Raw genomic sequence first — 13,218 nt, 5'->3', positions numbered from 1 at the left:
GTTAGTCAACTTTAGTGTATTTCAGAACCCCTCCTAGAACCTCATCTGTTAGTGACTCTTCGTTACTTCCCCATTGTCACGTCCTGACCAGTAGAGGGTGTAGTTGGGTCAGGACGTGGCAGAAGGGAGTGTGTGTTTTTTATTGTTTCATTGATTTTGGCCGTGTGACTTCCAATCAGGCACAGCTGTAGAGGGTTGTGGTTGATTGGGAGTCACACATAAGTTGCCTACGTTTCCTTTGTGTTTCGTAGGTAATTGTTCTTGTCATTGTGGTTGCACCTGACTGGACTGTGTTGGCTGTCAGTTTTGTTGTTTTGTGAATTGCCTGGTGTTCGTTTAATTAAATATGACGAACCCTAACTCCGCCGCATTTTGGTCCACTTCTTCCTCAGACATCCGTTACACCCATTCTGTTTGAGCAACATTTTTGGTTTCTTGTCTGGGAACGTAACAAAACGGGAAGATTCAATGACGCCACAGATGAGCAAATATTTAAACGCAACTCTGTTTTCATGTTCGATATAAAACGGGATCATAATATCTGTTAGCACAGAGGCTTGTTGTCCAATATTCAATATTCAAATAAACCTGTTAGCAACCCATACAAAACGTCACGTGATATTCTTAAAGCAACAGCATTCAATACTCAACTTTCTTCATCCTTAAAGCTTGATAAGCCTTCCCTGTAGCTCAGTTGGTAAAGCATGGTGTTTGCAACGCCAGGGTTGTGGGTTCGATTCCCACGGGGGGCCAGCAAAAAAAATGTATGAAATTGTATGAAATGTATGCATTCACTACTGTAAGTCGCTCTGGATAAGAGCGTCTGCTAAATGACAAAAAAATGTAAATGTAATGATTTGAATCAGCTGTCTACTGCTAGGTCAACACCAACAATGTGCACCCTTTGGGTCCCCAGGACCATGTTTAAGAAATCCTGCAGTCAAATGAATATAAAAAAACACATTACCGAACAAAAACAAAGTGGACTGGGTTCAATTGAGTTCATCTCAATAACTGCCGGTAAACCTGTCATGGCCCTGATCCAACCAGTTCCCATCACCATGACTGTCTGTGTGCGCCCACAATGGAGCCCTATTCCTTATATAAGTCACTGTTTCTAGAAGTAGTGCACTATGTAGGGAATAGAGTGCCATGTTGGACAGAGATTCAGTTTATTTAACTTGACCCTGTTCCTGCTCCCCACTCACTCCTCCCTCTCAGTTAAACAAATAGAGACGTCCGTTCACTATCAGTTCATTGGTAAACACCACCATGAGTGTCCTCAGCTACGTGTCCAGAAATACATATTCAGAACTTTGTTATTCCTCCTCCTCAGACCCCTCCCCTTATTCTGGACCACACCTTGGTCTGAACTGGTTATGATCATGTGTGTCGTCCCAGTGATTGAGAAGTGAACAGGAGTTTTTTTTAACCCAAAGATCCTGATGAAATTCATTAAGTGGGAAGCAACCGAGGAGGAGGAGGAGTGAGGAGGAGGAGTGAGGCTTGACTAGTTTAGTGTTGCAACATGACTAGGGGGATGGGTGAATTCTGAATCAGTGTGTATATAAGGGTAAGCAATATTCAGACCTCCAGTTCCATTATCAAGCTGTGATTGTGATATGAAGATGCAGAAGTCTGTCTCTGTTGTTCCTCTGTTGTTGCTCCTCTGTCTGTCTGTGGTAGGGGTCACCAAAGGTCAAGGGGTAGAGGTCACCAAAGCTGTAGAGTTCAAGACGGAAAACGAGGTGGTCACAACACCAGCAGATGGAAAGACAGATGGACGGACAGACTCTGAGCCGGACCTCTGGGCTGAGCTGAGAGCGCTGAGAGACATGGTGGTGGAACAGAGAGTGGAACTGGCTGTCACTCAAAGTCAACTGGAGGATATGAAGACACAGAATTCAGGTAATAAGTGCAAAAAAATGTCAATCTTACCTAGATGTTTTGTAGTGTTTTGAGATAATGAAGTTACATGTTCTTGTTTTGAGTCGGTCTCACTTTCCCAGAAAATGTATTTACTTGTTTTGTGTTCATTTCTCTTTCCCAGACAATCAAGATGATTTGTCTTGTTTTACAATATTCTGACTTCTTTCAAGCCTTATTATGTTAAAATAAGCAAAACAATCTGCCATTGTACTAAGATAGTTTACATTGGTAAGATGTCAATGCATTCTGATGGTAAGAGAGATCTAGGTAAGGTAAGCACACTCAACACAGCACATTGAATATAGCACGGCAAAGGAACATACAGACACAATGTGGACACTGGAGCCAGATAGGAGACACACTGTTAAAACCAGTGGCAGAAAAAGTACCCAACTCTCATACTTGAGTAAAAGTAAAGATAAATTAATAGAAATTTACTCAAGTAAAAGGGAAAGTCACGCAATAAAATACTACGTAAAAGTCTAAAAGTATTTGGTTTGAAATATACTTAAGTATCAAAAGTATAAATCATTTCAAGTTCCGTACATTAAGCAAATCAGACGACACAATTTTATGTTTATTTTTTTTCATTGACGGATACACAGGGCCACACTCCAACACTCAGATATAATTTACAAACTATGCATTTGTGTTTAGTGAGTCGGTCAGATCAGAGGCAGTAGGAATCACCAGGGATGTTCTCTTGATAAGTGTGTGAATTGGACCATTTTCCTGTCATAATGTAACAAAAATATAAATAGTAAAGTAAAGTACACATATCTTTTTAGGTATAGGGGGCAGTATTTTCATTTTCGGATGAAAAGCGTGCCCAGAGTAAACTGCCTAATACTCGGGCCCAGAGTCAAATATTTGCATATTATTAGTATTTGGATAGAAAACACTCTGAAGTTTCTAAAACTGTTTGAATGATGTCTGTGAGTATAACAGAACTCATATGGCAGGCAAAAACCTGAGAAAAATCCAACCAGGAAGTGGAAAATCTGATACTTGTAGTCTTTTCAAGTCATTGCCTATCTAACACACAGTGACTTAGGGTTCATTTTGCACTTCCTAAGGCTTCCACTAGATGTCAACAGTCTTTAGAACCTTGTTCCAGGCTTTTGCAGTGAACAGAGAGCGAACAAGAAGGCCGGGAAGTTGGTGACTCAGAAAATGACATGACTTCAGTGGTGCACTTTCACGTGATGAGGTAGCTGTGTTCAATAACATTTTTCAAGACATTGGAAACGTCCGGTTGGAATATTATTGAAGTTTTATGTTAAAAAGGCCCTAAAGATTGATGCTATACAACGTTTGACATGTTTCTACGAATGTAAATATAACTTTTTTTGACTTTTCGTCGTGAAATGTTCGGCACGCTTCCTACATTTGGAGTAGCTTACTGAACGCGTAAACAACAAGGAGGTATTTGGACATAAATTATGGACTTTATTGAACAAAACAACATTTATTGTGGACCTGGGATTCCTGAGAGTGCATTCTGATGAAGATCATCAAAGGTACGTGAATATTTATAATGCTATTTATGATTTTAGATGACTCCAAAATGGCAGGTATCTGTATTGCTGGTTTGGTTTTCTGAGCGCTGTACTCAGATTATTGCAAAGTGTGCTTTCCCCGTGAAGCTTTTTTGAAATCTGTCACAGTGGCTGCATTAACCTGTCTGGGCTAGGGGACAGTATTGTCACGGCCGGATGAAAAACGTACTCATTTTAAACAGGTTACTACTCTGGGCCAGAAACTATAATATGCATATTATTAGTAGATTTGGATAGAAAACACTCTAAAGTTTCCAAAACTGTTTGAATGATGTCTGTGAGTATAACAGAACTCATATGGCAGGCAAAAACCTGAGAGAAATCCAACTAGGAAATTAAAATCTGGTTCCTGTAGTTTTCTCAAGTCCTTGCCTTTCTGACACACAGTGAGTTAGGACTCAAATAGTACTTCCTAAGGCTTCCACTAGATGTCAACAGTCTTAGTAAGTTGTTTGGGCCTTTTGCGGTGAACACAGACCGAAGGAGAACGCTGGTAAGCAGGTAACCAGAAATTCCCTTGAGTTCATAGGGCGCGTTCACGTTAGATGGGACCTAATGTTCCAAAACCTTTTTCAAGACATTGCAAACGTCCGGTTGAAATATTATTGAAGTTTGAACTTAAAATGGCCCTAAAGATTGATGCTATACAACGTTTGACATGTTTGAACGAACGTAAATAGTACTTTTTTAAAACTTTTCGTCGTAAAGGTTCCCTCGCGCGCCGTACATTTTGAGTAGCCTGCTGAACGTGCAAACAACATGGAGTTATTTGGACATAAATTATGAACTTTATCGAACAAAACAACATTTATTGTGGACCTTGGATTTTGTGGACCTATTGTGGACCTCGCATTTATTGTGGACCTTTCTTTTACTTTTCGTCGTAACATTTTCCGCGCGCACATTTGGAGTAGCTGAACTGAACGCGCGAACAACAATAAGCTATTTGCACATAAATTATAGATTTTATCTAACAAAACAACATTTGTTGAGTACCTGGGATTCCTGGAAGTGCCTTCTGATGAAGATTATTAAAGGTAAGTGAATATTTCTTATACTATTTATGCGTTTAGATTACTCCAAGATGGCCGGTGTCTATAATTGTCTGCTGTTTTTTTCTGAGCACAGTACTCAGATTATTGCAAAGTGTGCTCTCCCAGTAAAGTTATTTTTAAATCTGTCAACGCGATTGCATTCAGGAGATGTTAATCTATAGTTCTTTGAATAACAGTTTAATATTTTATCAACGTTTATAATGAGACATTTTGTAATTTGTTGTGCTGGTTCACCGGCATTTTTGGAGGCAAAATATTTTCTGAACATCACGCGCTAATGTAAAATGCTGTTTATGGATATAAATATGAACTTGATAGAACAAACAATGCATGTATTGTCTAACATAATGTCCTAGGAGTGTCATCTGATGAAGATTGTCAAAGGTTAGTGCATCATTTTAGCTGGTTTTGTGCTTTTGGATGAATACCGTTGCTTTGAAAATGCTAAGAAAATGGCTGTGTTGTTCTTTGGCTGTGGTGGTATCCTAACATAATCTAATGTTTTGCTTTTGCTGTAAAGCCTTTTTGAAATCGGACAACGTGGTTGGATTCAGGAGATGTTTATCTATAAAATGGTGTAAAATAGTTGCATGTTTGAGAAATTTGAATTATGACAATTTAGTTGTTTTCTAATTTGGCGCTCTGATTTTTCACTGGCTGTTGAATAGTGTGTCCCGCGGGTGGGACGCTGACGTCCCACGTAGCCCATAGAAGTTAAGGAGATGTTTATCTATAATTCTTTGAAAAACAGTTTAATATTTTATCAACATTTATGATGAGTATTTTTGTAAATTGTTGTGCTCATTCACCGGAGGTTTTGGAGGCAAAATATTTTCTGAACATCATGCGCCAATGTAAAATGTGGTTTTTGGATATAAATATGAACTTTATCGAACAAAACATACATGTATTGTGTAACATTGAGTCCTAGGAGTGTCATCTGATGAAGATCGTCAAAGGTTTGTGCTTAATTTTAGCTGTATTTCTGTTTTTTGTGACGCCTCTCCTGCTTGGGAAATGGCTGTGCGGTTTTTCTTGTTGACGCTCTGTCCTAACATAATCTAACTTTATGCTTTCGCCGTAAAGCCTTTTTGAAATCGGATAATGTGGTTGGATTAAGGACAAGTGTATCTTTAAAATGGTGTAAAATAGTTGTATGTTTGAGAAATTTGAATTATTGCAGATCTGACCAGAGCTCAAGGACGCTAGTCGGAAGCTTTAAAATGTGTCTTTGAGCTGAACAATAACTAATAACATTCATGCTAGGATTGTTTTACGGCAACAGTGTTGAGAGCTAACTTCCGTTGATAGGAATCAGAAAGCACAAGACCCATATTATTACCAGGTATAAATGGTCAATAAGAGTTGTTGTGGTTCTTATTCCAGAGATGCAGTTCAGGCTGAGAACTGCAGAGAACCAGGTGAAGCTACTGAAGGCTGAGATTCAAGGTAAAACAAGAGACTTTGGTGAATCTGTGATTTGGGTAATATATTTGAACCAATATTATGTATTTATTTATTGGTCGTTCCGTATGATTTCAATCACATTCTGATTGCACCCCCTTTGATTTGAACAAACATTCCATGTTTGCCCATGGTGGAAGTGGTCAGAAAGGGACACGTTGAACCTGAATGCCAAAACATTCAGGTCATAGAGGTGTTCCAAGTTGACCCATGTTGCATACCCCACCCTACCATGAGACTTCCATGTCTTCATCACTGAAAAACAATCATGGAGGACTTTGAAATAATTTGAAAGCTGACAAACAGGGTTGTTAAACTATTTTATGATTTATTTTATTTTTATGTTTAACGTTGAATTTTAGAGAAGTTAGAGAATACAGATAGAGGAGAAGAAGAGAGAACACAGATAGAGGAGAAGAAGAGAGAGAACACAGATAGAGGAGAAGAAGAGAGAGAACAGAGGTAGAGGAGAAGAAGAGAGAGAACAGAGGTAGAGCAGAAGAAGAGAGAGAACAGAGGTAGAGGAGAAGAGAGGGGAAACGTAGAGGAGAAGAGAGAGAGAACAGGTAGAAGAGAAGAGAGAGAGAACACAGGTAGAGATGGAGGATGAGCTGAAGAGAGAGAGAAAAGGTATAGGTAGAGGAGGAACTGAGGACAGAGAACAGGTAGAGGAGGAGCTGAGGACAGAGAACAGGTAGAGGAGGAGCTGAGGACAGAGAACAGGTAGAGGAGGAGCTGAGGACAGAGAACAGGTAGAGGAGGAGCTGAGGACAGAGAACAGGCAGAGGAGGAGCTGAGGACAGAGAACAGGTAGAGGTAGTGGAGGAGCTGAGGACAGAGAACAGGTAGAGGAGGAGCTGAGGACAGAGAACAGGTAGAGGAGGAGCTGAGGACAGAGAACAGGTAGAGGAGGAGCTGAGGATAGAGAACAGGTAGAGGAGGAGCTGAGGACAGAGGACAGGTAGAGGAGGAGATGAGGACAGAGAACATGTAGAGGAGGAGCTGAGGACAGAGAACAGGTAGAGGTAGAGGAGGAGGAGTAGCTGAGGACAGAGAACAGGTAGAGGAGGAGCTGAGGACAGAGAAAAGGTAGAGGAGGAGCTGAGGACAGAGGACAGGTAGAGGAGGAGCTGAGGACAGAGGACAGGTAGAGGAGGAGCTGAGGACAGAGAACAGGTAGAGGTAGAGGAGGAGCTGAGGACAGAGAACAGGTAGAGGAGGAGCTGAGGACAGAGAACAGGTACAGGAGGAGCTGAGGACAGAGAGCAGGTAGAGGAGGAGCTGAGGACAGAGGACAGGTAGAGGAGGAGCTGAGGACAGAGGACAGGTAGAGGAGGAGCTGAGGACAGAGAACATGTAGAGGAGGAGCTGAGGACAGAGAACAGGTAGAGGTAGAGGAGGAGCTGAGGACAGAGAACAGGTAGAGAAGGAGCTGAGGACAGAGAACAGGTAGAGGAGGAGCTGAGGACAGAGAACAGGTAAGGAGGAGCTGAGGACAGAGAACAGGTAGAGGAGGAGCTGAGGACAGAGAACAGGTAGAGGAGGAGCTGAGGACAGAGGACAGGTAGAAGAGTGGAGGAGCTGAGGACAGAGAACAGGTAGAAGAGTGGAGGAGCTGAGGACAGAGAACAGGTAGAGGAGGAGCTGAGGACAGAGAACAGGTAGAGGAGGAGCTGAGGACAGAGGACAGGTAGAAGAGTGGAGGAGCTGAGGACAGAGAACATGTAGAGGAGGAGCTGAGGGCAGAGAACAGGTAGAGGAGGAGCTGAGGACAGAGAACAGGTAGAGGAGGAACTGAGGACAGAGAACAGGTAGAGGAGGAGCTGAGGACAGAGAACAGGTAGAGGAGGAGCTGAGGACAGAGAACAGGTAGAGGAGGAGCTGAGGACAGAGAACAGGTAGAGGAGGAGCTGAGGACAGAGAACAGGTAGAGGAGGAGCTGAGGACAGAGAACAGGTAGAGGAGGAGCTGAGGACAGAGAACAGGTAGAGGAGGAGCTGAGGACAGAGAACAGGTAGAGGAGGATCTGAGGACAGAGGACAGGTAGAGGAGGAGCTGAGGACAGAGAACAGGTAGAGGAGGAGCTGAGGACAGAGAACAGGTAGAGGTAGAGGAGGAGCTGAGGACAGAGAACAGGTAGAGAAGGAGCTGAGGACAGAGAACAGGTAGAGGTAGAGGAGGAACTGAGGACAGAGAACAGGTAGAGGAGGAGCTGAGGACAGAGAACAGGTAGAGGTAGAGGAGGAGCTGAGGACAGAGAACAGGTAGAGGAGGAGCTGAGGACAGAGAACAGGTAGAGGTTGAGGAGGAGCTGAGGACAGAGAACAGGTAGAGGAGGAGCTGAGGACAGAGAACAGGTAGAGGAGGAGCTGAGGACAGAGGACAGGTAGAAGAGTGGAGGAGCTGAGGACAGAGAACATGTAGAGGAGGAGCTGAGGACAGAGGACAGGTAGAGGAGGAGCTGAGGACAGAGGACAGGTAGAGGAGGAGCTGAGGACAGAGAACAGGTAGAGGAGGAGCTGAGGACAGAGAACAGGTAGAGGTAGAGGAGGAGTTGAGGACAGAGAACAGGTAGAGGAGGAGCTGAGGACAGAGGACAGGTAGAAGAGTGGAGGAGCTGAGGACAGAGAACAGGTAGATGAGGAGCTGAGGACAGAGAACAGGTAGATGAGGAGCTGAGGACAGAGAACAGGTAGAGGAGGAGCTGAGGACAGAGAACAGGTAGAGGAGGAGATGAGGACAGAGGACAGGTAGAAGAGTGGAGGAGCTGAGGACAGAGAACAGGTAGAGGAGGAGCTAAGGACAGAGAGCAGGTAGAGGAGGAGCAGAGGACAGAGAACAGGTAGAGGAGGAGCTGAGGACAGAGAACAGGTAGAGGAGGAGCTGAGGACAGAGAACAGGTAGAGGAGGAGCTGAGGAAAGAGAACAGGTAGAGGAGAAGATGAGGACAGAGGACAGGTAGAAGAGTGGAGGAGCTGAGGACAGAGAACAGGTAGAAGAGTGGAGGAGCTGAGGACAGAGAACAGGTAGATGAGGAGCTGAGGACAGAGAACAGGTAGAGGTAGAGGAGGAGCTGAGGACAGAGAACAGGTAGAGGAGGAGCTGAGGACAGAGGACAGGTAGAGGAGGAGCTGAGGACAGAGAACAGGTAGAGGTAGAGGAGGAGCTGAGGACAGAGAACAGGTAGAGTAGGAGCTGAGGACAGAGAACAGGTAGAGGTAGAGGAGGAGCTGAGGACAGAGAACAGGTAGAGGAGGAGCTGAGGACAGAGAACAGGTAGAGGTAGAGGAGGAGCTGAGGACAGAGAACAGGTAGAGGAGGAGCTGAGGACAGAGGACAGGTAGAAGAGTGGAGGAGCTGAGGACAGAGAACAGGTAGAGGAGGAGCTGAGGACAGAGAACAGGTAGAGGAGGAGCTGAGGACAGAGAACAGGTAGAGGAGGAGCTGAGGACAGAGAACAGGTAGAGGTTGAGGAGGAGCTGAGGACAGAGAACAGGTAGAGGAGGAGCTGAGGACAGAGAACAGGTAGAGGAGGAGCTGAGGACAGAGGACAGGTAGAAGAGTGGAGGAGCTGAGGACAGAGAACATGTAGAGGAGGAGCTGAGGACAGAGGACAGGTAGAGGAGGAGCTGAGGACAGAGGACAGGTAGAGGAGGAGCTGAGGACAGAGAACAGGTAGAGGAGGAGCTGAGGACAGAGGACAGGTAGAGGAGGAGCTGAGGACAGAGAACAGGTAGAGAAGGAGCTGAGGACAGAGGACAGGTAGAGGAGGAGCTGAGGACAGAGAACAGGTAGAGGTAGAGGAGGAGTTGAGGACAGAGAACAGGTAGAGGAGGAGCTGAGGACAGAGGACAGGTAGAAGAGTGGAGGAGTTGAGGACAGAGAACAGGTAGAGGAGGAGCTGAGGACAGAGAACAGGTAGAGGAGGAGCTGAGGACAGAGAACAGGTAGAGGAGGAGCTGAGGACAGAGAACAGGTAGAGGAGGAGCTGAGGACAGAGAACAGGTAGAGGAGGTGATGAGGACAGAGGACAGGTAGAAGAGTGGAGGAGCTGAGGACAGAGAACAGGTAGAAGAGTGGAGGAGCTGAGGACAGAGAACAGGTAGAGGAGGAGCTGAGGACAGAGAACAGGTAGAGGAGGAGCTGAGGACAGAGGACAGGTAGAGGTAGAGGAGGAGCGGTAGCTGAGGACAGAGAACAGGTCGAGGAGGAGCTGAGGACAGAGAACAGGTAGAGGAGGAGCTGAGGACAGAGGACAGGTAGAGGAGGAGCTGAGGACAGAGGACAGGTAGAGGAGGAGCTGAGGACAGAGAACAGGTAGAGAAGGAGCTGAGGACAGAGGACAGGTAGAGGAGGAGCTGAGGACAGAGAACAGGTAGAGGTAGAGGAGGAGCTGAGGACAGAGAACAGGTAGAGGAGGAGCTGAGGACAGAGGACAGGTAGAAGGGTGGAGGAGCTGAGGACAGAGAACAGGTAGATGAGGAGCTGAGGACAGAGAACAGGTAGAGGAGGAGCTGAGGACAGAGAACAGGTAGAGGAGGAGCTGAGGACAGAGAACAGGTAGAGGAGGAGCTGAGGACAGAGAACAGGTAGAGGAGGAGCTGAGGACTGAGAACAGGTAGAGGAGGAGCTGAGGACAGAGAACACGTAGATGAGGAGCTGAGGACAGAGAACAGGTAGAGGAGGAGCTGAGGACAGAGAACAGGTAGAGGAGGAGCTGAGGACAGAGAACAGGTAAAGGAGGAGCTGAGAACAGAGAACATGTAGAGGAGGAGCTGAGGACAGAGAACAGGTAGAGGAGGAGCTGAGGACAGAGAACAGGTAGAGGAGGAGCTGAGGACTGAGAACAGGTAGAGGAGGAGCTGAGGACAGAGAACAGGTAGAGGAGGAGCTGAGGACAGAGAACAGGTAGAGGAGGAGCTGAGGACAGAGAACAGGTAGAGGTAGAGGAGGAGCTGAGGACAGAGAACATGTAGAGGAGGAGCTGAGGACAGAGAACAGGTAGAGGTAGAGGAGGAGCTGAGGACAGAGAGCAGGTAGAGGTAGAGGAGGAGCTGAGGACAGAGAACATGTAGAGGAGGAGCTGAGGACAGAGAACAGGCAGAGGAGGAGCTGAGGACAGAGAACAGGTAGAGGTAGAGGAGGAGCTGAGGACAGAGAACAGGTAGAGGAGGAGCTGAGGACAGAGAACAGGTAGAGGAGGAGCTGAGGACAGAGAACAGGTAGAACAGTGGAGGAGCTGAGGACAGAGAACAGGTAGAGGTAGAGGAGGAGTTGAGGACAGAGAACAGGTAGAGGAGGAGCTGAGGACAGAGAACAGGTAGAGGAGGAGCTGAGGACAGAGAACAGGTAGAGGAGGAGCTGAGGACAGAGAACAGGTAGAGGAGGAGCTGAGGACAGAGAACAGGTAGAGGAGGAGCTGAGGACAGAGAGCAGGTAGAGGAGGAGCTGAGGACAGAGAGCAGGTAGAGGAGGAGCTGAGGACAGAGAACAGGTAGAGGAGGAGCTGAGGACAGAGAGCAGGTAGAGGAGGAGCTGAGGACAGAGAACAGGTAGAGGAGGAGCTGAGGACAGAGAACAGGTAGAGGAGGAGCTGAGGACAGAGAACAGGTAGAGGAGGAGCTGAGGACAGAGAACAGGTAGAGGAGGAGCTGAGGACAGAGAGCAGGTAGAGGAGGAGCTGAGGACAGAGAACAGGTAGAGGAGGAGCTGAGGACAGAGAACAGGTAGAGGAGGAGCTGAGGACTGAGAACAGGTAGAGGAGGAGCTGAGGACTGAGAACAGGTAGAGGAGGAGCTGAGGACAGAGAACAGGTACAGGAGGAGCTGAGGACAGAGAACAGGTACAGGCGTAGAGGTTAGGCTGCCGTGGTAACTAAAGCATTACACAAAGTGTCTTGTTGGTTTCTGACCAGTGTTTGTTTTTGTTTGTTTCCTCTTAGAAGGGAATGTAGCGTTCTCTGTTACTTTGGGAGTTGGGGGTTACTATGGTGGTTACTATGGACCCACATCCAATACCCTGGTCTACAAGGACATCCTGACAAACATCGGCAATCACTACAACCCAACTAATGGTGAGTTACAATGTATGCTTTGCTGCAGTTTCTTACTCTTGAACTGATCTGTGGAGAGTCTTCAACTGAACTATCTATAGAGAGTCTTCAACTGAATTATCTATGGAGAGAGATAGTTCAGTCTATCTATAGAGAGTCTTCAACTGAACTATGTATGGAGAGTCTTCAACTGAATTATCTATAGAGAGTGTTCAACTGAATTATCTATAGAGGGTCTTCAACTGAATTATCTATGGAGAGTCTTCAACTGATTTATCAATAGAGAGTGTTCAGCTGAATTATCTATAGAGAGTCTTCAACTGAATTATCTATGGAGAGAGATAGTTCAGTCTATCTATAGAGAGTCTTCAACTGAACTATGTATGGAGACAGACTCACATGTTTAATCTCTTTCCCAGGTCACTTCACAGCCCCAGTGAGGGGAGTGTACTACTTCAGAATCGCCTTGTTCGGAATCGTAGAAAGGAACAGCGGCATACATTGCAACCTCCGCACAAATGGCAATGTAACCCTGAAGGCAGGTCTTTGGGAATACATTGCAAAATCCCAGCACCATGTAGCTAATGCTGCCTCTCTGCTGCTAGAGCAGGGAGATGTAGTTGACGTTCAACTGGGTGGAACCACAATCTATGATGACAGTCACAAGAGAAACACCTTCAGTGGCTTCCTGCTCTTCCCAGTGTGAGATGATAATCAGTGAACCACAATGGAAATAAGCCTTCAGCCAACGTGTGTTTATCCTCTATATTTGTTTTTATTGATTGCAATGTTGTGTCTGGCTGGAGCACCCTTCTCCTTTTGATTATAAAATAAATGAAGTCGATTGATCGATCAATAAATCAACCAAGCAATCTGTCAATCACTATGAATCTTTCTGTAAGTAAAAATGAAAGATTAACAACATATTTATTCTCATGTATGTTGTGGACTCAAGATCATTCAATACTTATTTTCATTCTATATCTATCTATAGAGATCTGTAATGGCTGTCGGGAGAGAGAGTAGACTAAGGCGCAGCGGAGTTAGTGTTCATCATGATTTTTATTTAATAAAGAACACATCACAAAACAAAACGAGAAAACTGACAGCCAAACAGTCCTGTCTGGTTTAAAACACTCAACAGAAACAATTACCCACA

At 45.4% G+C, this 13,218-nt stretch overlaps 1 protein-coding gene across 2 annotated transcripts; it reads left to right on the top strand.

Moving 5' to 3' along the window:
- Positions 1–1,566: 1,566 nt before the first annotated feature.
- Positions 1,567–12,923, top strand: LOC106599027 (complement C1q-like protein 2). Of its 2 annotated transcripts, XM_082974038.1 has the most exons (4): positions 1,573–1,908; positions 5,930–5,992; positions 11,949–12,080; positions 12,479–12,923. In XM_082974038.1, the coding sequence occupies exons 1-4, from the start codon at positions 1,623–1,625 to the stop codon at positions 12,763–12,765; spliced, it is 768 nt and encodes a 255-aa protein (XP_082830164.1). In that variant the 5' UTR covers positions 1,573–1,622; the 3' UTR covers positions 12,766–12,923. The 2 variants fall into 2 exon arrangements, with proteins under 2 accessions (XP_082830165.1, XP_082830164.1); XM_082974039.1 differs by lacking the exon at positions 5,930–5,992 and having other exon boundaries at positions 1,567–1,908.
- The last annotated feature ends 295 nt before the right edge of the window (positions 12,924–13,218 follow it).

This window comes from Salmo salar, chromosome 04, assembly GCF_965601325.2.
Source record: "Salmo salar chromosome 04, fSalSal1, whole genome shotgun sequence".
NCBI classification, from domain to species: Eukaryota; Metazoa; Chordata; class Actinopteri; order Salmoniformes; family Salmonidae; genus Salmo; species Salmo salar.
This window is presented reverse-complemented; position numbering and strand designations above follow the sequence as displayed.

Coding starts and splice junctions, on each gene's coding strand:
- LOC106599027 (XM_082974038.1), top strand. CDS start 1,623: ATGAAGATGCAGAAGTCTGTCTCTGTTGTTCCTCTGTTGTTGCTCCTC. Junction 1,909..5,929: donor TATGAAGACACAGAATTCAG/GTAATAAGTGCA, acceptor TTCTTATTCCAG/AGATGCAGTTCAGGCTGAGA. Junction 5,993..11,948: donor ACTGAAGGCTGAGATTCAAG/GTAAAACAAGAG, acceptor GTTTCCTCTTAG/AAGGGAATGTAGCGTTCTCT.